This window comes from Martes martes, assembly GCF_963455335.1.
Source record: "Martes martes genome assembly, chromosome: 11".
In the NCBI taxonomy this organism is placed as follows: domain Eukaryota; kingdom Metazoa; phylum Chordata; class Mammalia; order Carnivora; family Mustelidae; genus Martes; species Martes martes.
This window is the reverse complement of record NC_137899.1, coordinates 19,481,177-19,501,349: the sequence shown is the minus strand read 5'-3', so window position 1 is coordinate 19,501,349 and position 20,173 is coordinate 19,481,177. Positions and strand designations below refer to the sequence as shown.

Here is a 20,173-nt window from a genome sequence, read left to right as displayed (position 1 = left end):
AAAACGAGCAGGGGGAGAGGTAGAGGAGGGAAGCAGGCTCCCCGCTGAGCAGGGAACCCAATGCCAGCTCGACCCCGGGACCCTGGGATCATGACCTGAGCCGAAGGCAGATGCTTAACCAACTGAGCCACCCAGGTACCCCTTAAATAAATAAAATAAAAAATAAATTAAAAAAAAAAAAGACTGAGTCACTCGCTGAACTAATAGTTGCACAGCTACAGCTGCAGACTGTCCGTTGCACAAACTGAATTTCATGGCTCTAGAAGAACAGAGAACGTGCTCTGGCAAATAGCGATGATTGTCTCTTGGTGTTATTTCAACTTTTCCAGCCTTTTTGACCATGGAGGAGAGTTAATGGTAACTGAAGGTGGTGGACGGGTGGGAATCCAAGGGTGCAAAGGTCTGTTTGTTCTCAATGCGCGAGAACAGGAATGTGTGTAAGCGGCACCAGAGAATCCGGGTGAGCAGGAGATGGGACAACGGGACAACGGCGGGGGCGAGGATTCCGCAGGGCGGAGGGCAGCTCCGCAGCCACCGGTCTCCGGCAGGAGGACAGGAGGAAGGGCAGGCAGGCTCCTCCGCGGCAACAGGAGGTGGGGGAGGGGAGCTCACGGAGGCAGGCGTTTGGTTTGCCGGCGGGAAGACGAGGGGATTCCCATCTCTGCGTTTGCCTTTGCTTTTCTTGGTGAATTGCGAGGTGAGGCCATCTTGTAGAGAGTGTGCGTGAGGCTGGGTGGGGAGAGTGGAAAAGATGTGAAATAGTCCTCTCAGGGTGTGAGAATCTATGTTCACCTGAGAAAAATAAGCAGGGCTGCTGGGCAGGGTGGCGCGTGCCACCAGTGCCGATCCTTCTGATTGCGAGAACGCCGACCTCCGTTCTAGTTCTCAGCCCCAGGGAGCAGGCAGGAGACGGCGGGCAGTGGACTTGATCCCGAGTAACACGACAGCTCCACTGGGCTTTAGAAAAGACAGAAGGGCAAAGGGCCTTGGGGTAAAGCAGGGGTGTTTCAGAAAGAATGGCCCTTAAAATCCATGCTGGTTTAGGGATGTAAAAAGAATAAGCTGAAGGTGGGGGGTCTGGGGGGCTCAGTTGTTAAGTGTCTGCCTTCGGCTCGGGTCATGATCCGAGGGTGTTGGGATCGAGCAGGGAGCCTGTTTCTCCCTCTCTCACTCCCCCTGCTTGTGTTCCCTCTCTCGCTGTCTCTCTCTGTCAAATAAATAAAAAATCTTTTAAAAAATGAAATAAAGGATAAGCCGAAGGATTGAGAGAAAGTAGAGGGGCACTGGGTTGGGGGAAAGGTTGAGGGCAGGGAGCGGGATGCTTAGATTATGTGACTGTGCAGGTAGAGATGCCAAGGAAAGGAGCCAGGATGAATGGGTGGCTCAGGTGGCTAGGCATCTACCTTCGCCTCAGGTCACAGTCCCGGGTTCGAGTCCTGCATTGGGCTCCCTGCTGAGCAGGGAGCCTGCTTCTCCCTCTCCCTCCGCCCCTTCCCCCGCTTGCATTTCTCTCCCTCTTTCTCCTTCAAATAAATAGATAAAATCTTTAAAAATTAAAAAAAAAACATATTTTTTTTTAAAGTAAGGAAGAAAGAAGGAACTGAGCCCAGGTACATGTGGGCTATCCACACGGATAATGGCACATCTGTTTCCTCCCCTTTCCACTCACTCCTCTCCGCAACCGTCACCACAGTCTAGCAATCAGATGGCCTCCCTGCCTTCAAATCCAAGAAGTGTTTGATGTCTCAGCATTACGTGACACCATTCTTGAAGTGGTCTCTCACTGGGTTCCAGAACAACATACTCTTCGTATTTCTTCGCATTCTGGCTTCTGCTTCCTGGTCTGCTTTAGAGCTCCGTCCGCCTCTGCCTGTCCATTGTACGTGGGAGTTTCTCAATAGGCTGGACTCCTTAGCCTTCTTGCCTGTATTTCCTCCTTAGGCAACCTCATCCCTGCCTCACGGCTTCGTTACTACTCCTCATCTTAGAAGTTTCTTAGGAACATTAAGCCCATGCATCCAATTTCTACTAGTCCTTTCTACTTGGATGTCTCAGAGGTTTTTCAAGCTAATTTATTAACTTGAACTCATGATTTACCCCCAAATCTGGTTCCTTCCCGATGTTCCCTTTCAGTGACCTTCACATCTGGTTAGAAGTCAGACACCGAAGAGCTGTCTTTGATACCTCCCTGTTCCTCAACCTTCGACATCGAATCTCTTGCTCCCTCAGTTTTCTTCCTAAATGGCTTTGGGACCCGCCCACTTCTCCCCATCTCCAGTGGGATAATCCGGGTCCAACCCCCATCACCTGTTGTCTAAACTTCTGTGAAGCTCCCCAGTGGCTGTCAGTCTCTCCAGCTCTCCTCTTCCAGCGCATTCCTCACGCTCAATCTCCTGAATTCTGCCTCCAGCCCGAACACAAATCCAATCATACAACACTTTGCTTCAACCCCTTCAATTACTCCACACTTGACACTGCTCCTTGAATAAAGATGAAAACCTGTCCTGTGGTCCTTGGGACCCAGCTTGGCCAGGGCCCCACCTTTGTTCCAGGCACAAGGGTCTTTGTTGTACAGACCTACGTCCTACATTCTCCTTCTGGATCCTTCCTGTGCCCAACACCCAGCTCCTGCTTTCTTAGGGAAGACTTTCCGACCACTCCAGTCAGAAGGGGCACCAGTGAGCTCCTTCTACTGCTTGCTCTCATGGAACCTGTGCCTTCTTTTCATAGGGCTCATCTTGGTTTGGAATTAACACATTCGTTTGGGTGATTATTTGGTTCCTGTCTGTCTTCTCACAACAGGCGCTGGAGAGCACAGGAACCACATCTGGTTTTGCTCATCTTGTTCCCTCCCCACTTAGCAAAATACGTGGCTATAGTGAGTGCTAGAAGTGTTTTGGGGGGAGGGGGAATTGGGCACCGTAGGATTTAAACAAAAGGATGCTAGAAATCATCTGCTCTCTGACGTTTTGAAGTTGGAGAAACTTAGACCTGAAGAAGTGGGAGACTGGTGGTCGTGGTGGTGGGGGGGACCTCTACACGGTCACGGTTGATGGCAGAGCCGGAATGTCCATCCTGGTCTCTTTCTAGCTCAACCTGAGAACCATTTGTTTGTATTCTCTCCCTTGCCTGCCTTTTTTTTTTTTAGTGAGAAATAAAAACTGTCCTTAAACTGTGCCTTTTGTGTTATCCAATCGCAAAACATCGGACCACTGGTGGCTCTCGGGGAAGAGGGGACACCATTTTAAAGACCTGCTGCCATCCTGACCCCCACCAGCCTGTGGCAGTGATGGGGGGCCTCGTGGGAGCCAGGGGCTCGCTCCTCCTCCCCGTCCTCCTGCTGATCAGCCACCAGCAATCAGAAAGAGGAAGAAGAGGCACAAGGATCACAGCGACTCATACCGGCTCCCCGGAAGGTGTGAACCAGTCAGAGAAGGTTGCAAATCCCCATCTTCTCCAGGCGCAGCAGGCACTCATCCTCTGCCCTGCCAGACCACAGTCTGATCATGAAAAGTGATTTGCGCTGCTTTCTCCAGAGGCTTCATTTTCCTGCAGTTTCTTTTGCGCTGACTAAAGCACGGGAGCCCTCTGGTGGTAGCTTGTAGAAAAAGATCCCATGAGACAGAGATCGGCTTAGTCTGGGTGAGAATTCTTTGTATCTCTCTCCCTTGCCTCCACAAGCCATTTCCAGAATCCGGCACTAAAAGTAGATCAGGGCCGTTATAAGCTGTCCGAGCGGGAAGGCCCCAGTGGACCGCTGCTTTTTGTGGTCAGGCTTCCAATGAGCCAGGCCCTCCGTGCCACACAGCTGGGAGTGACGGTGTGGTGTCTGAGACACTGGGAACGACAGGGCTGGAGAGGAGGGAGTGGGTGACAGACCCGTATCATTGCAAATGTGCAAACTGCCGCACTGAGTGGAGAGGGGAAGGAATCCACGTTGCCCGGGGCTGAGGAGGGCGAAGTCCGGCCACGCGGACAGGCTGACCGAGGGCACCTGGGAACCAGGCCCATGGAGGTCCCACTTCAGCCAAGGCAGCAGCACCTTATTTCTCCGACCGTTTCTCAAAAGGCTGGCCATATCTCCACCTGCTTTTCATTACAAATTTCTTGGCACGTCCCCTGTTTTATTAGCTCCGTAGTCTACTGTTCTCAGTTTTGTGTTAAATTTTCTCTGCATGTCTTTCGAAGGCAAAAATAAAAATCGGCACTATTTGAAAACATTAGGAGAAAGATGGAAAAAGTTCAAGATCACAAAGAGATCAAGATGGTTTAATAGTGATTTTTTTTATGGAAATCCAGTCATATCTGCCTGTACGTTTAAATACACCGTTACTTTGGACATTCACACTCCACTAGGAACATGACTTATTACAAAAGAGAGAGGGATGTTTAAAACCACATTTAATTTTTAATACAAAATCTGTTGCACTATTACAGAGGTGACCCCTTCATGCACAGATAACTCTAGTGTCTACCGTTACGGAAGAGTAAAAACTGTACTTTGACTGTCCCCTCCCCCAACAAACACCAGCAAACTTAAAGTCACTTTTATCTTTGTGCTCACTGCTGTCCAGGCAAGCCTGTCTTGTCTTTCCGTATTTCCATTAACACGGCTGGTCTGTGAAAAGGGAATATGGAGCCGTGGACATAGTTAGGGCCATCATGACCTGGGATGACTTCAGACTGGGCTTTGCCTACATAGAGCGAAGATGCCTACTGAGCCCCACAGGCAAAGCTCCGAGGAGTCCATCTAGAAACTCACTGTTAATATCTCAGAGCATTCACTATTTCAGTTTCACAGCAAAAAAGGGAAAATAAAAACCCAAAAGGCATTTAAGGAAATGCTTTCCAATCCCGTGCACTGTATTCATGAGCTAACTTCTTAGATAGTACGACGTCAACATCGGTTGCGTGTTTATTCGTAGGCAACACCTTGAAGCATGTAGCATCTACACTTTCAGTGTATTTACAGATTCAACAAAATATCTACATATAAAAAGCTTTACTTAAAATTAAACTTGATGCAAGTTATGAGAAACCAATTTATTGGCAAATGAAACTGAGCATTCCTTCAACCATAGGTTGTTAGAGGATTTCCTATTTGGAGGTAAACCATTTGACAGATATCGTTGGTGGTTACGGTAGGACGTGTGTGTATGTTCTGGAAACTGCGGATGCAATCCCTTGGACTGTTGGCCTTGTTAGCACTCATCAGATTTCTGAGTGTCGGAAATGTGTCCATGGCAATTTGCGTACACGCTGTTTAATGCTGCGGAGAGTTTCAAAAGGCTTGGAGAAAAGCTTTCCTGTTGGCATGCTGTTGTCTGCTTCCAGTTTGGGAATACCTCCCCCTCCCCCCAAATTCCCTCTCAAATCAACAGCCTTCTGAACCAATTGGCTTGTTTGAACAGAAATCACAAAAGCCCACAAAACCAGCATGCCCTCCAGGTGGGGCTAAGGCTTCTTTTTATATGTATGGGGGAAATGCTCCTTTCCATCCACTGTCTAATTGACTTTATGTTCACATTTCCTTTCTTTCAGCATTGGCCGCTTCTAGGACCTCTGCTTTCTAGAAGTTACTTGTGGAGCACGACAGGAAGCTAGGGCTCCGCGTCGGCCAGGCTGGCCGCCACGGAAGGCAGCGTGTTATGGAATGCTTCTGGTCCGAAGGCACTGCACGTGTCTTGCCCTGTGCTTTCTGGAGTCGTTTTTGGAAGTGAAGTGATTCGTTTTCGATTTTTCCGGTCTGGCGTTCTGTGCCAAAACGCATTGCAATACACATCGTTTATGCCTAAGAACAACTGACTGTAGGAAAGGTGTGAGAAGTTGAACACTGTGCTGCGGTAGTACCCGGAGAAATAAGGAGGCTACGGAGTGACAGGGGCAGAGGCCGGTCACAGAGCCTCAGCAAAAGGCATCTGCAAATGCGACCATCGTCGTGAACTCATGTAGCAAGGATATCCTGTACATACTGTTGCTAACAGTCTCCCAAAAAGACTAACGACAGCTAGACATAGAGTCACCAATGTCACCACAATGTCCACAAAGACATTGGAGTTCTAGAGAATACTACAGTAACACTCTTGACAATGAAAACGGAATTGGTATTTCAGGGGGTTCAGCGGAGGAGAGTATCCACAAAGTATCAAACCATGTTTAACAAGGTACACAGGTATTCCTTCATGAGTAGCAATTTTCATGCAGCGTATTGAACTGTACCCAAAGAGCAAATAACGTGATCGGTTGATGGTGTTGTAGTATTTTTATCAGTTCTGAACAAGAATACCTATTTCGAATGAAAAAGGATGCACTTTGCACTGCCGTTCACATGAACAAATCATCTGAGTTATGTATATATTTGCACCGCTCTCATAATATTAAGGTACGGCAGAACACAACCCTTCCTGCCTCTGTGTTCCTAGCATGAGAAGGCAGACCAAGTGCGTAAGAGACACATTCTAGAGAAATGGGATATTGGCAGAGAGTTTACAGATTAAACAAAGGAGTTCATGGCATTGACAGGAGAAGGTGCCTCGGAGCTCTCGTTTCCTTCCGCCGGTTCTTTCTCTTTCTTACCACTGTATTGTCCAATAAAGGAGCCGTCCTCATTGAACTGGCCATTCACTCCCTCTCCATAGTCAACGAGGCTGTCATCACTGTCTTCTTTCTTCACTGTCCTGTCTGAAGGCGTCCGACTGCCTTTTTTCAAGGGCTTGTGGTCTTCGGCATCACTGGAAGAAAGAGAAAACGTTTTCGTCGGGATCGGCATTTAGGTCAAGTGTTGTTTCTTAAAGACCATGCATGCGGGTTACGATAAAGCGGGTGGAGACCCAAGCCTCGCGAGCCAAATCTAATCGTCACATGGACTCTGATGGCTGGTATGTGGTTGGCATGAAAATCAGGTGCAGGAATGGTTTAATCATGAAGTCTTCAGTAGGTGGATGGCTTCTCACCGCATGTGTCAGTGTCAGTGACTGATTCCCACTCCCGATTTAGAAGCGACTGAGAGGTGGCCACAGGCATTCGAAAAGGAAGACTTGAGGAGAGTTGAAAATCATCACTACTTTGAATTCAAAAGGAGGGAAAAGCTTATGGCAAGGAGAGAAGTTAGTATGTTAAACTGTGTGAGATTCTCGGATTCCTTGGATATGAATGGAGAATGATTTTGTTTAAGTATGAAACATGAGGAGTTCTGTTTTCTGAGCAAGAGGAAGCAAAATCCTACTTTTCAAATAATTTTGTTATTGAGTGCAGGCCAGGCTCTAAACTTTGACCTTACCTTTCAAGAGACCTAGAAATTCCGTTAAAAGGATGCAGAAGAAACAAATGAAAACAGCCTAAGAAGAAAAGCAAAATCCTTATACTGATAGTAAACAATATTTTTTTTCTGTCAGAATTTTAGTTAATGGGTCAAGATTGATTAATTTTGGAAAGAGACACAGTTGAACTTCCAAGCACTACCTTTGTACTATTAATGTCATGTCCATATAATTCTAAAGAACATGAGTAAATCAAAAAATGTCAGAGGAAATTTTATCTCCTTGCTCTCTTCTCCCAGTGTGGTATGTGGCCTATCTGTGTTGGATGGGAATCCGAGGAGAAGAATTTTAAAAATGTGATAGAATTCAATTTTCCCCTGTTATTTCTCTACGAAATCCCTTAGCACAATATCCAGGAGTGGGAGCATGTTTTAGAACACCCCCCACATGGTCGTGTCACTAGGCATGCACGCTGACGGACTCTTGAAAAGGTGACATTCGGTTTTAAAAAAGAAAAAAAAAAGGTCACGAGAGCATTCTGTTTCCTTCCGAAGGCCAAAAAATGCAAGGCAGAATAGGAAACATAAAGCAATATCAGTAAAAAGCGAAAACGCATAATGTCAAAAAGGGGTTGCGTCAGCGGCCATATTTCCCCTGGCAGTTTGTGCCAGGGTTTTACTGCTCCCTCTGTCTCTGACAGTGACTTTGTTCTAGCCAAGATACACACATTTTGAGATGCACAAATATTCTGGCTCTTTGGCCAATAATCCTACCAGGGTTTTCAATTTTTCTCCAAGAAGAAAATCTCAACACTGCAAATATGATACTCGCTTAACAGGACACCACGGTCTGCTTCTAGAAATTACCAGTCACAACAAGACCCAAGCTCTCGTCACAGGCCCAATAAACAAGATGATCAGCTCTGCTAATTGACAACCCGGGAGGGATCATAGGACCACAGGACCTTGAAGTGACTTGTGTTTGGGGCCCTTTGGGGAGCAGAGCGTCTAATCATCTAATCCCCAACCTGCTGTGAGTATAAAGTGCACATCTTTGATCATTAACCTCTAGGCTGTGCTTGAATACTTTCTGTAAAACATTGCTCTTGACTTGGTGAGCCCTAAATTCCATCGAAGTGTTCAGTAATGAGCAGATTTTTGTCACCTGGATTCCACTTACTCATTTTACTGTACAGGACCAGTGTTCCAAGGGACACACTACAGGAAACTCTAGTCCGTGGCGGTTCTTTGAGCCAGCCATCTATCCACACATTCAACCATTCACACATCTAATACATGTTTATTGAGTGCCTACACTTATACCATTCTAGTTGCTGGGAATATAGCAGCAAGCAAAACAGAATGAAACCCCGAATTCATTAAGCTTACTTCTAATGGGAGCAAATACAGAAAATAAACAACCAACGTATGAAAACATTAGCTCGCTAGTGTGTCAGAAGGTGATTAGTGCTATGGAAAATACGGAACTCCGTAAAGGGGATGGGAGGTGTCAGGGGATGGTGTAGAAGCTGACATTGAAATAGGGTGTCCATGGAATGCCTCAGTAGAGATGACATCTGAGAAAAGACTTAAAAGAGTTGAGATAGCCAGGTGGATAGCTGGAGGGAGAGCCATTCCTGCAGTTGCAGCGAGCAGTGCAAATGCCCTGAGGTGACCACAAGCCTGGAGTGTTCTAGGAATGGAGCTTGTGTGGCTGGAACTGAAGGGGAGAGAGAGCCAAATTAAAGTAGGAGGTAGCAGGGCTAGATCAGGGGGATTAGTGCAAAAACACAGGAGTCAGATGACTGGGACGTGGACAAGAGTGGAACGCCAGGGTCACAGACAGTGGTTAGATTATGGACCTACTAAAAGCAGCACAGGAAGGATTTTCTGATAGGTTGGATGTGGAATAATAGAGAAAAAGATGACACCAAGATTTTCGGTTTGAGCAACAGAAAGGAGGGAATTACCCTTACTATAGAGGGCAGCATATTTGGGGTGGAAGGTGAGTAGTTCAGTTGTGGACATGCTACGTTTGCTACGTCAGAGGAACCACTCCTCCATCATTTTGTGAATCGAATATGACAATGCCACCTAAACCCAACCAGAACACTTTGAGAAAGTGAAATCACAGGCAAATCTCATTCAGGAACCTAGATGTGCAAATCCCAAGGAAACCCGTGGAATTTAGTAATCTACTAAAAGGATACCATAGCATGACCAATTGGGTTTATTCCAAGGAATACAATTTTGTTTCAGCATTAAAACATCAATTGATGTTTTTCCACTTTAGCAGAAGAAAAAACATGTAATGATTATTTTAGTAGATCCAGAAAAAGGTTATTTGGTAAAATTCAACACCCATTCACAATAAAAACTTCAATACTCTAGGAATATAAAGGGTCTTAATTGACCTGATTAAGGATATTCACAAGAAACTTGCAGTAAACATCATCTTTGATGGTGAATGTTGACAGACTTCTGTTTCCTGTCAGAAATCACAGTAGGGATGCCTGCAATCATTACTTCTAACCAAAACTGCATTGAAAGTACTAAGCAATGTGCAAAAAGAAATAGGAGGCATATGTCGTTATTCATAACCGATAAGGTTACACGTAAGTAAAACACTCATAAGGATCTACAGGCAAACATTAGAATAAAAAGAGAGTTTGGTAATATTGCTGAATACTATATTAGCATAAAGTCAATTTTATCCCCATACTTGCAAATAATTGGAAAACGAAATTTTAAAAAATGATTCCAGTTACATCATATAAATATGAAGTATATAAGAACAAAACCAATAAAAATGTTTTAAGTCTCTATGAAGAAAATGAAAGTTTAATTCAGTTATTAAAGAAGAACTAAATAAATGGAGGAACATGCCATAAGTGTGCATGGGCAGGCTCAAATATCGTAAGTAGGTTAACCTTCTTTACATTAGCCTTAAATTCAATTTATTTCCAATAAGAACCCAGCAGGATTTTACATGGATCTTGGCAAGCTGGTTCTCAGCCACATGTGTAAACAAAAGGGCCAGGAATACCTAAAAAATTCTTGAGGAAGAATAACAAAGTTGGGGGCGTGTGTCTTGATTTATCAGATATCAAGACCTACTAAAAGCTACAGCATTAAGATAATATAGTTTTGGTGCAAAGATAGACAAATCAAACAAAGGATCATGAAATATTTGGGAACTCATTCTGTTGGCTTTATTCCTACATCATATTTCTATCCTATGGTAGCTGGGATTATTTTTAAAATCTTATTTTCCAACTCTTTGCTGGTACATAGAAATAAAATTGACTTCATGTTAATTTTGCATCAAGCAGCATCACTAAATTCTTTTATGAATTCTAATATTTTCCTGATTCCTTTGGATTTTTACATACACAATCCTATTAGTTATGAATAATGACCAGTCAAGAAGGGGCTCCCTAGAAGCATCCATTCTAGGTTTTTTTTTTAAAGTAGGCTCCACATTAGGCGGGGCTCGAACTCACCACTCTGAGATCAAGACCTGAGCTGAGATCAAGAGTGGGATGCTTAACCAACTGAGCCACCCAGGCACCCCACATCCGTTCCATCTTAAAGATCATAGTGGATGAGAGAGAAAAGTTGGCTGCGTTTGAAAGAAGAGAAGGAAGAGGGGTGTTCTACCCATACATGGAATCTTTCCAGGAAAACTTGTCTTTCTAAGATTGGTTTTTAAAAAGCGGTGCAACATAATGTCACACTTCCATTAGAATCAGGTTAAATGGGAAAAAAAAAAACTCACATGAGACACCAGCACAGTGCGTGGCACGTGACTTGTGCCCAACAGATAGAAGCACTCATCACTCTACCATCGCACCTCCTCGCACCACCCCAAGTCCCCACCTCAGGGACATTCTTTTTCTCACAAATACTCTGTGTAACACACTTACTTAGAACTTTCCAGAGGTGAGGCCTGGTTATAAGCCTGTGTATTAATGCTTGGCTTTTTTCAACTCAAAGATGAATTTCTTAATGAAATAGTAAACAAACTCGCTTTTGACATCGTGCCAAGGGAAGTCGCTCAGTCAAGTTTCATTGTGAAAGAGAAGCCTCCCAAACGAGAGGAATTGAGAAGTTACGGAGGATGACTGAAGAGTCATACACTTATTTAGTTACACGGTATTCAAAGATTAAAAATATTCAGCCCTGCCTTTGACGAGAACAGTTAAGGACAAAGATTCAACAAATTTCAAAATAAGTCATAAAATAGTAATATGGCTCCAAATTTTCTTTTTGACCCTCATAGCCATGAATGAAGATAGTTTTGTAGCGTAAAGGAAAGTTCACATCATGGCGTAGAAACAGTCCCTGTGCCGCATCCTCTGGGAGGACTTCCCTCATCACCCTCCTTCCACCCACCCCGTAGACTTTGGCTTCCAGCCTGAGTCGTACCTCTTTCATAGCACTTTTCACACGATGCTGACTGTCCGTTTACTTCCCTGTGTCCCTCGCTAGACTATAATCTAGTGAGATAACATTCTATCATTTTTAAGATCCCCACAGCCTGGCATAAAGTAGGCACTCAATAAATACGGGTTGAATGAATGAATTCATTGTAATACCACAATCGAAGAGATGGTGGACATTTTTTGAAATTTTTCAGAATTCTAGCATCAGCAAATTTTCATTCCTTGTGAATTTCATGATGTCTGACAAAGCATCGAAGTATAGGTATTTTTTTCCCTTTGCCTTACCCTCAGGGTAAATTTTAAGGAGTTCTTTTTTGCAGCAGCCCTTCATTCGGTGTTATGCACACAGGTCATACCCATTGAACGTCTACTGACCAAAGTCCAGGAGTGACAGACAAATCTGTGATCATTCAGTCTGACTCTCCTGTGGTCACCATCCCACCACCAAACCCACCAAACCCTGCTGCAGTTCGAGTGACCTTCACGACCCAAACACTCCTTCTAAAGGTCCATCATTATTTTTTTTTAAGATTTTATTTATTTATTTGACAGAGAGAGATCACAAGTAGGCAGAGAGGCAGGCAGAGAGAGAGGGGGAAGCAGACTTCCCGCTGAGCAGAGAGCCCGATGCAGGGCTCGATCCCAGGACCCTGGGATCATGACCTGAGCCGAAGGCAGAGGCTTTAACCCACTGAGCCACCCAGGCGCCCCAAGGTCCATCATTATTTATACTGTTCACATACCAGTCTATGTTTGTGAGCAGAATAAATCTAAAGTAGACAGCACACGTGACCCATCGTCACATCATTCAAGCCCAACGAGCATGGGTTAGCATGCTTGGAACAGGACCATGTTCACTGGAAGGACAAGACTCCTGTGCCCAGACCCTCCACATATGCTATGGGTTCAAGTACCATGGCCACAGGATTTATGACCTAGGTTCATTCTGGTATCTGAAGGAATGGATCTAGAGAATAAAAAAAAAAAAAATACTTACACGGTTGGTTGCATTGTTTCTCTGATTTTTCTATATGCTAGTAAGGATGCAGATCCTACTGTCTGTATAATTAAAGAAACAAACAAAGAAAACTGCAGGCTTCCACCAGAGGGTCCCTGCTTGGGGGGTGGGAGTTGGAGGGAGGGCACAAGGTTACAGCTTATGGAAAAAAAAAATCAAATTTAGCCATTGAAGTTCCATCCTTCTTGGCACTATGAAATATCCTCTGGCTCAGAGCCAACAATGTAGAAACTGTTCCATCCTCAAGCTGGAGAATGAGCAAATCATAAACAGAATTGATGTACATTTAGTAACAGCCTCAATTTTGTCTGTGTCGGTGTGTGATCCACATATTAATTTATTTTCAGAATGAAAAAGAATAAGCATCAATAAATAATACAGAGCTCAAAACTTCCAGAAGGTGCAAAACAAAGAAGGGACCTTGGTGATTTAGGAAGGGGAATGACACTTTAATGAATTCAATGTATTATTTAAAAAAAAAATCTGTTGGAATAAACAGTTGGAACCGTTTTCATTCATTGTAACATATAAGAAACTAAAAAGTTTTTGTTTTTGTTTTTGTTTTTAAGTTAGAAAAGAATCCACAGCGGAAAACTTCTGAGGTAGTGTCAAGAAGTGACAAGATGAAGCCACAGCCATAGCAAAGGGTAGTTGGGTATTTGGGAAAGTGATTTCACTTGTGGGATTGACTGTCCTCATGGACTGACAGCTTTGGTTAAAGTAAAAGAATTACTGGGTTGTGTATTAAGCTTTAGACACCGGTCAGAACCTTCCCTTGGTACCTCCCACATCAGTGTAATTGCATGTGTGACATGTGTGACATGTGTGACATGAACCAATGGGTCTGTACCTGATAGGCCCAAAGAAAAGTCTTTCTCTTCTGAGGAACTCAAGGCATGAGTTAAAGACAACCATGTGAAAACGCTTCACAAAAATATCACATATGAATGAACACCAAGACAAAGAAATATGGCCAAAGAAATGTAAACATAGTGATAATGAGGCCAGTTGCCAAATCCTTGCCATGTACTGCTCGGGTACTGCTCTGGAACCCCAGATTGAATTAAAGGTAGTTAGTAGACATCTTGTGGAGGAGGTTAGAAATCACAGAAACTAGAAGCCTTCAGTGATCATCTAATATTTGAGCAACTGTATTATTTTACAGATGAAAGAGATGGAGACCCCAGATACATTGAGTGCCTTATCTAAAGGAATCAAGGGTAGGGCTGGGTTGACGGTAAAATGAAGTTCCTGGATTGGGAGCTAGTTCCGGTTCCACCTTGATTTCCATCACATTTCAATGGAGTAGGCAGCATGGCTGCCCTGAGACGGTCAGGTTACGTCAGACCCTGGTTTCACACCACCAGAAAAGCAAGTTGACATTTGAGAGGCACGAGGCGAGCAGCACATCGCCAGATTGATTTAAGCGTGATGATGGACAACAGGAATCCATCGCCACATGGGGAATGCAGGAGGCACCATGCTTTCTTTCCAGTTCATGCCAATATTGGTGTTTCAGGCTACGCTGAAGACGTAGCTTCATCGCCATAAAGAAGGGAGTGGTGTGCCTATCTTGTGTAACATTGTAGCTGCAGGAACCCTAAGAAGCTATTTAGTCATTACTGCCTCACCTGCATTACGGGAAGAACAGGTAGAAGAGTGAATTAAACCAGCGAAGACTGCTCCTCACCCAGCGTCACACATGGCCTCCCTAGACTATGGCCGTCTGCACACTGACTACCACGGCTGTGGAGAGTGGAGGGGAGAGGGTGGCCCAGGAACCTTCCACAGATTTTGAGTCCCAGAGTCAACATGGGACGTCCAGACAACCCTCACTAGACATCCTTCTGCATCACAAGGTACAGAAATTCTGAGAAGTTTTATAAATCATAATAATCTCTGTTGAAGGTCAGAGTTCCTGAAGGGGTAGGTGCTGAGGCACGAAGCCCAAACACTTGTATCTGCGTGGAAACTGATATGACACCAAATGTATCTAAAATATATGGTTTTTCTCAATCAGGTATCATGTTTCTTATCCTTGACATTCTTAGCCCCTCATGATATTGATGTGGAAATACGAAAAATGAGCTCCAAGATGGATAAAAATTAGCACAAATATCTATAAATGTCATCTGGCAATCACAATAAGGAGATATTTCATTTCACCTAAAAGCATTTTTTCTGCCAAAAAAGGCTCAATCTGGGCTCAGGGCATATTTAAAAGACCGTATTTTTATAATTAAGAGGCTGATAGAAAAAAACAAGGAATAAAAGCATTTTACAAATAGAAGAATTCCTTTGGAACACCCAAATCCCAACTTTTTAAAGGAATAAATATAGAGCTTGTTTCTGATTTTAAACATATCCAAAATAATCAACTCTCTCTTTTTAAAAAGACATATAAATCCTAGGCGAGAATATCTTTATTTAGAGAGTCTCCCTCGGTCTCCCCCCTTCTCTTTCATTACTTAGCACTAGGTTATGTTAAAATTTATCCTTAATGATGGAGCCAAGCCAAGAATGTATAATCAAAGTTCTGTGACTTAGCACACTGCCTTAGAGGGCTATGGCAGTCTTAACAATTTATAGCTTCTGAAAGAGCCTTGCCGTCCTTTCATGATTAATGGATGGGATATAGGTATTTCTTTTGGAAAAACAAGCATCAAATCCAGGATTAAAAAGAGTACCACCAATTTTATAAACTCATTACTTAGAAAGTGACGGGTGTAGTTTCCGTCACAATGCAAGCCGTGTAGTGTCTTTAGTGTTGTTTTAACTCTTATTATAACACACCAGCTCTTCCTAGGTTGAGCAATACAACAACGCTTCTGGAGAAATATGGCAGAGTGGAAGGCACTCTGTCCCCAAACCTGGGACTAAGATGGAAATTTATTTTTTAATGAAAAGTGAGAATATTTTCATTGGGGATGTGTAGCCATGTAGACATGGAAGTGTTTCTAAACGGTTATTTGAGGAAAATAGGAAATGCCACAGAACCTGTTTCTGGCCCCATCCTATAAGCGGGAGTTGGCATGAGCGCGGGGCGTGTGCCGCGCGGGGCAGGGGAGGGGAGGCTGAGAAGCAACAGCTCACCTGTATTCTCCAAAAGTGCCATCGTCTTCCTTCATGGGCTGGATTTCAGGATCCGCATGAGCATCTTCCTTCTCTTTGACTAAAAAATTTCAAAGGGATAATATTACCTATTGATTCCTTGTTTCCTTATTCAAAGTTTTAAAGAGTGCACTGTCTGAGATGTATCGTGGTAGAAAACGATTCTAATACCCAGCAGCCGTCCTACCCCAGCAGATGGGTTATGTGGCCCTGCATATACTTTGCTGTTTTAGTCTCTTCGAGACAACCTATTTGGCCCATCTATTTATTACTTACATTCAAGGTTACAAATGGTTTCAGCACATCTCTTCTTTGGCGGATTTTTTTTTCTGGCCACTGAACGGGAAATGGCCAGGGAAAGAAAATATAAATTCATTGGATCCGCTGGATTGAACAAAACCATTAGCCATAGAGGAACAGCAATGTTACACATTATGATATAAAGACTCAGCCCATGCAGTACTTCCTCTAGAAGATGCCACATACCTTCACCCTTTGCCTGTTGGTTTTATGTGTAGCACCTGGGACTTAGGTGGAGCCTAAGTAAGCAGAGTCACTAATATCTTCAGAGAACAGGTTAATTTACTCCCCCAAATACCTTCGGATCATGACAACGTTTAGGTTCCCATTACAAAAAAAGACAAAAAAAAAGGCATCAAAACTAGTTGGGACAGAAAGTCCACATTTCTGGCTCTGGGAAAATATGCTTATTGCAATCTGCATGATCACTCTCATTATTTCTTTATAGTTTTGAATAATTATGCAGCATTGTAAGGCAATTTTAATTTTTCTTTCTTTCTTTCTTACCTGGATATTTACCACCCTTGTTTCTTCTGATGAAGCAAACAATCAGCAAAATTAAGATCAGGAGAGCGACAGCACACATTAGACCAATGAACCAGCCCTGAGTCGCAATATCCACCTGCCGGCTCGCCATTGCTGGAAAACAGATCAGGGCGTCAGGGGCATGGCTTAAGGGGGAGATGAGAACTGTCATAGTCTCTTGAAGTAAAAAACTACCATAGTATGTGAGCTTTTATACACTTTACACGTGGCCCCCAATTGAAATCTGCCAGTCATCAATCAGGAGTTACATAAAAACTTTGAAAAATCTTCATTAATCAAAAAAATTCAAGTAGCGAAATCTGAACCCTAATACCATCAAATGCTAACAAATCCTGCTAAACACTGTGTTCACAGCAATTTTCACTATATATTCTCAGTAGAAACATAGTCCCAAGTCAGATTTAAAAGTTCTGTCTACAAATAAACTGTCCATTAAGTAAAATGATAAGAATGTAAGACCAATTTTAAACAGAACAGAATGTATACATCTCATGGAGTATTTTTCCTTCAAAGGAACTGCTTTTGGAGGCTAACATATCATTGCAACGATGTTGCCATTTTTCAAAATGTTTTGGAAATCTTCTTTTAAAACAGAAAACTTTCCACCCAAGAAACCTGTCTGCATAAGATAGCCAGCCTTATTATTTTATATAACATCTCAATTTGCACCTAAATCATGACTTAGATTTGTTATTCATCTCATTTACAAGAGTTGGTTCTAAAATATTTTTGGAAATTTCTGAAAAATCCAATTTGCCCTGAAAGGATCAATATTCGATATTCAATATTGCTTTGGATCCATTTAAAAGACTTTGAAAGGTATCTTAATCAGCGGAATCATTATTAGAATAAATGACCAGCTTAAAGAGAAAATACTCATTCACATGTATACATAGTCTTTGTCTTCATCTATTCTCTTTGAGTCAATAAACGTGAAGCCCCTTATTCAACTAGTCCCCGTATGCAAATCTCCTAAGAAAAACAGAGTAATTAGCATTTCTGGTATTATTCTAAAGTATCAATCAAATGGGACAAAGTGCAGCATCAATGGCTATTCAGACATGCCCATGAGGATTTGTTTAAATAAATTAAATAAATTAGTATGAAACTTTTTTTTTAAAAAGACTCTATTTTTTTCTTTTGACCGTGATCAAAGTAAAAGGTTTTCTTCTTTAGATTCACAAGCATGTCTATATCATGCTTTTAATTTGACTGAGTTTCTTCTGCGTGCATTTAACACGTTGGGTTGGCTATATGTGATCTCTGGATGCAGAAACACATGGCTACAAAGACCCCAGCTTCCGCCCTCGGTGGCCAATATCGCACCGCGTTGCCTTATTTTCCTCCACACAAAGCAGAGGGAGAAAAGTGAAATGCTTAAAATCAAGCATGAAGAAGGATGTGAAGAATGTGTGTGTGTGTGTTTAAGAAATAACACGAGAAGTGGAAATACATCCTCTGGATTATTGATCAAGGGTCAGTAGCCTTGCTCTCGATGGCCATGGGTGCCTCGTTGATTCAAGGGTTTTGAGTTGTATCCTGACTAGATGCTGCTCTCCTGCACACACACACCCTGATCATGTCAATGATGATGGAGATGGAAGACAGAGATAATGAGAGCTAACATCCCGAAACTCCTACCGTGTGCTGGGCACTGTGCTGAGGGCAACATCTGATTTAATCTTCACAGCAATGCTTTGAGGTGGGCAGCAGGAACAAACCCATGCCCCGGGAACAGAAAGAACTTGCCCCACGGCTGGCGTTGGACGGAGTCTGTCTGACTCCCGAGATACTAGCCATTACACTCTACCCCTCTCACAGATTCCGGAAAACAAGCCCAGACCTCAGATCTGCAGAAGTCTTTGGGAAAAACAGAAGGCTAGAGGGACTCTCCATCCTGAGACAGGCAAAGGATTTTAAAAGTCCATCATTACATACTCCTTGGCAATACATTTTTCCCCCTTCAAATTTGTACATGGTCTTTGGTTGTGTGCCTTTTTGCCAAAACTGAGCCAGAAAAGCATCGGGGTAAAATAACTTTTCTTAACTTCTCATCCATAGAAGAAGGGACCTAAAGCCCAGAATGACTATGAGAGACTTCAACTCTTCCCAGGACACTCTGAAGCCACCTTAACTGCAGATACACATTCAAACCCAAGTCATGGCCACCATTGTGCCTCATACGCACATGCATGTGCGCACACATGTGCACGCAGACACACACGCACACGGAAGCCTGTGGGGTTTTTTTCTTCTTGAATTCGGGTTTCACTGGTCAGGTACTTATAGGATAGAGTAGCAGAGTTAAAGAGGATTTTCACTTTACTTAAACCTTTATAATAAAATTATGTTCATATATTTCTTGAGTAATCCATAAAGTGATAAATTAAACAAATAGAAAAATATAAAGAATACGAAAAAAGGAAATAAGCCCAAGGAATAAAATCTGCTTTGTTTCCTAGAAGTCAGTTTTAACCAGTGTTCCGCCAGCACATTGCTTGCTGTCTACTGGCTAACCTGTGCTCTGTGGTCGTAGGTCTCCGAAGAAATGCTTAGAATAACAGAGTAATGTGGAAGGGACAGAGTGAATAAATGGCTATTGATGAAGAATCCGTTAAGTCTAAAAATGTCCTGTTGAATCAAAATAGTTATAAATGTATAGAAAGAGCAAAACATTCCCTTGGCCAAAGTTTGGAGCCAGTATTGAATTAACACTATTTGCTCCTGGAAGTCATATGTTAACTAAGGATTTAATCAAGACTTACTCTTTTTCATCGTTATGTTTATATGTCAAAGGTGACAGTAACTGGTTGTGGCCTCGTCCTACCTCTCCATTGCTGGCACATAAGAACGGCCCGCCCGTGACGATGGTCCTCCTTGAACCAGCTGCCAGCTGCAGCTGGCATTGTAGGTATAACGACACTGGAGGACAAAATTTTTCTAAAGGGTTTGCCTTCTGTCCCATAAAAGGACAAAAAATGCCACATTTGAAGTCATAGATAGAATCCAATTCGAGCTTGAGCTGCAGGCTAGATGAACACTGGAGCCTTCAGGGGTCCAGAACAGCTGGACAGACACACCGAGTGGCAAACAAAGTGGTCACTTTCCCCCAGGGCGTGGGCTCGGTGACCCTCGTCGGGGGTGGAGGGTGTCGTGAGAGCCTCTCCTCCAGTGTTGGAAGGCTGAGCCTCCAACTCCAGCTCCGTCACGTTCCAGCCGGGTGACATGCACTGACCTGACGCCTGGGTAGGAACGAACACTGCCCCCCCGCCCCCTCGCCGTAGGATTGTGGGACGGACTGAACAAGAGCAGCCATTGGAAGCCAGTTGCCTGGTTGAGATTCGAGCTGATGAAATGCTGGCGCTGGGACTGTTGTCAACCTGCCAGCTATCAGTGGACACAACGTCTCCCTGAGCTCTTCGTATTTTGGAATGAAAAGCCATCGCTAACAAAAAACACCTAATCCTAACTCGGACTTGATGATTCCTCTTCTCA

General features: G+C 43.5%; 1 protein-coding gene across 1 annotated transcript in view; it reads right to left on the bottom strand.

Moving 5' to 3' along the window:
* Positions 1–4,249: 4,249 nt before the first annotated feature.
* The window catches only part of NRCAM (neuronal cell adhesion molecule), a gene marked incomplete at its 5' end in the record, with an annotated part of 72,910 nt that continues 56,986 nt past the window's right edge, over positions 4,250–20,173 (bottom strand). The window contains 4 exons of the mRNA XM_080818182.1: positions 4,250–6,731; positions 15,815–15,893; positions 16,640–16,771; positions 19,506–19,634. Coding sequence (XP_080674308.1) covers positions 6,494–6,731; positions 15,815–15,893; positions 16,640–16,771; positions 19,506–19,634 — 578 coding nt within the window. The 3' untranslated portion in view covers positions 4,250–6,493. The remainder of the gene's footprint in view (positions 6,732–15,814; positions 15,894–16,639; positions 16,772–19,505; positions 19,635–20,173) is intronic.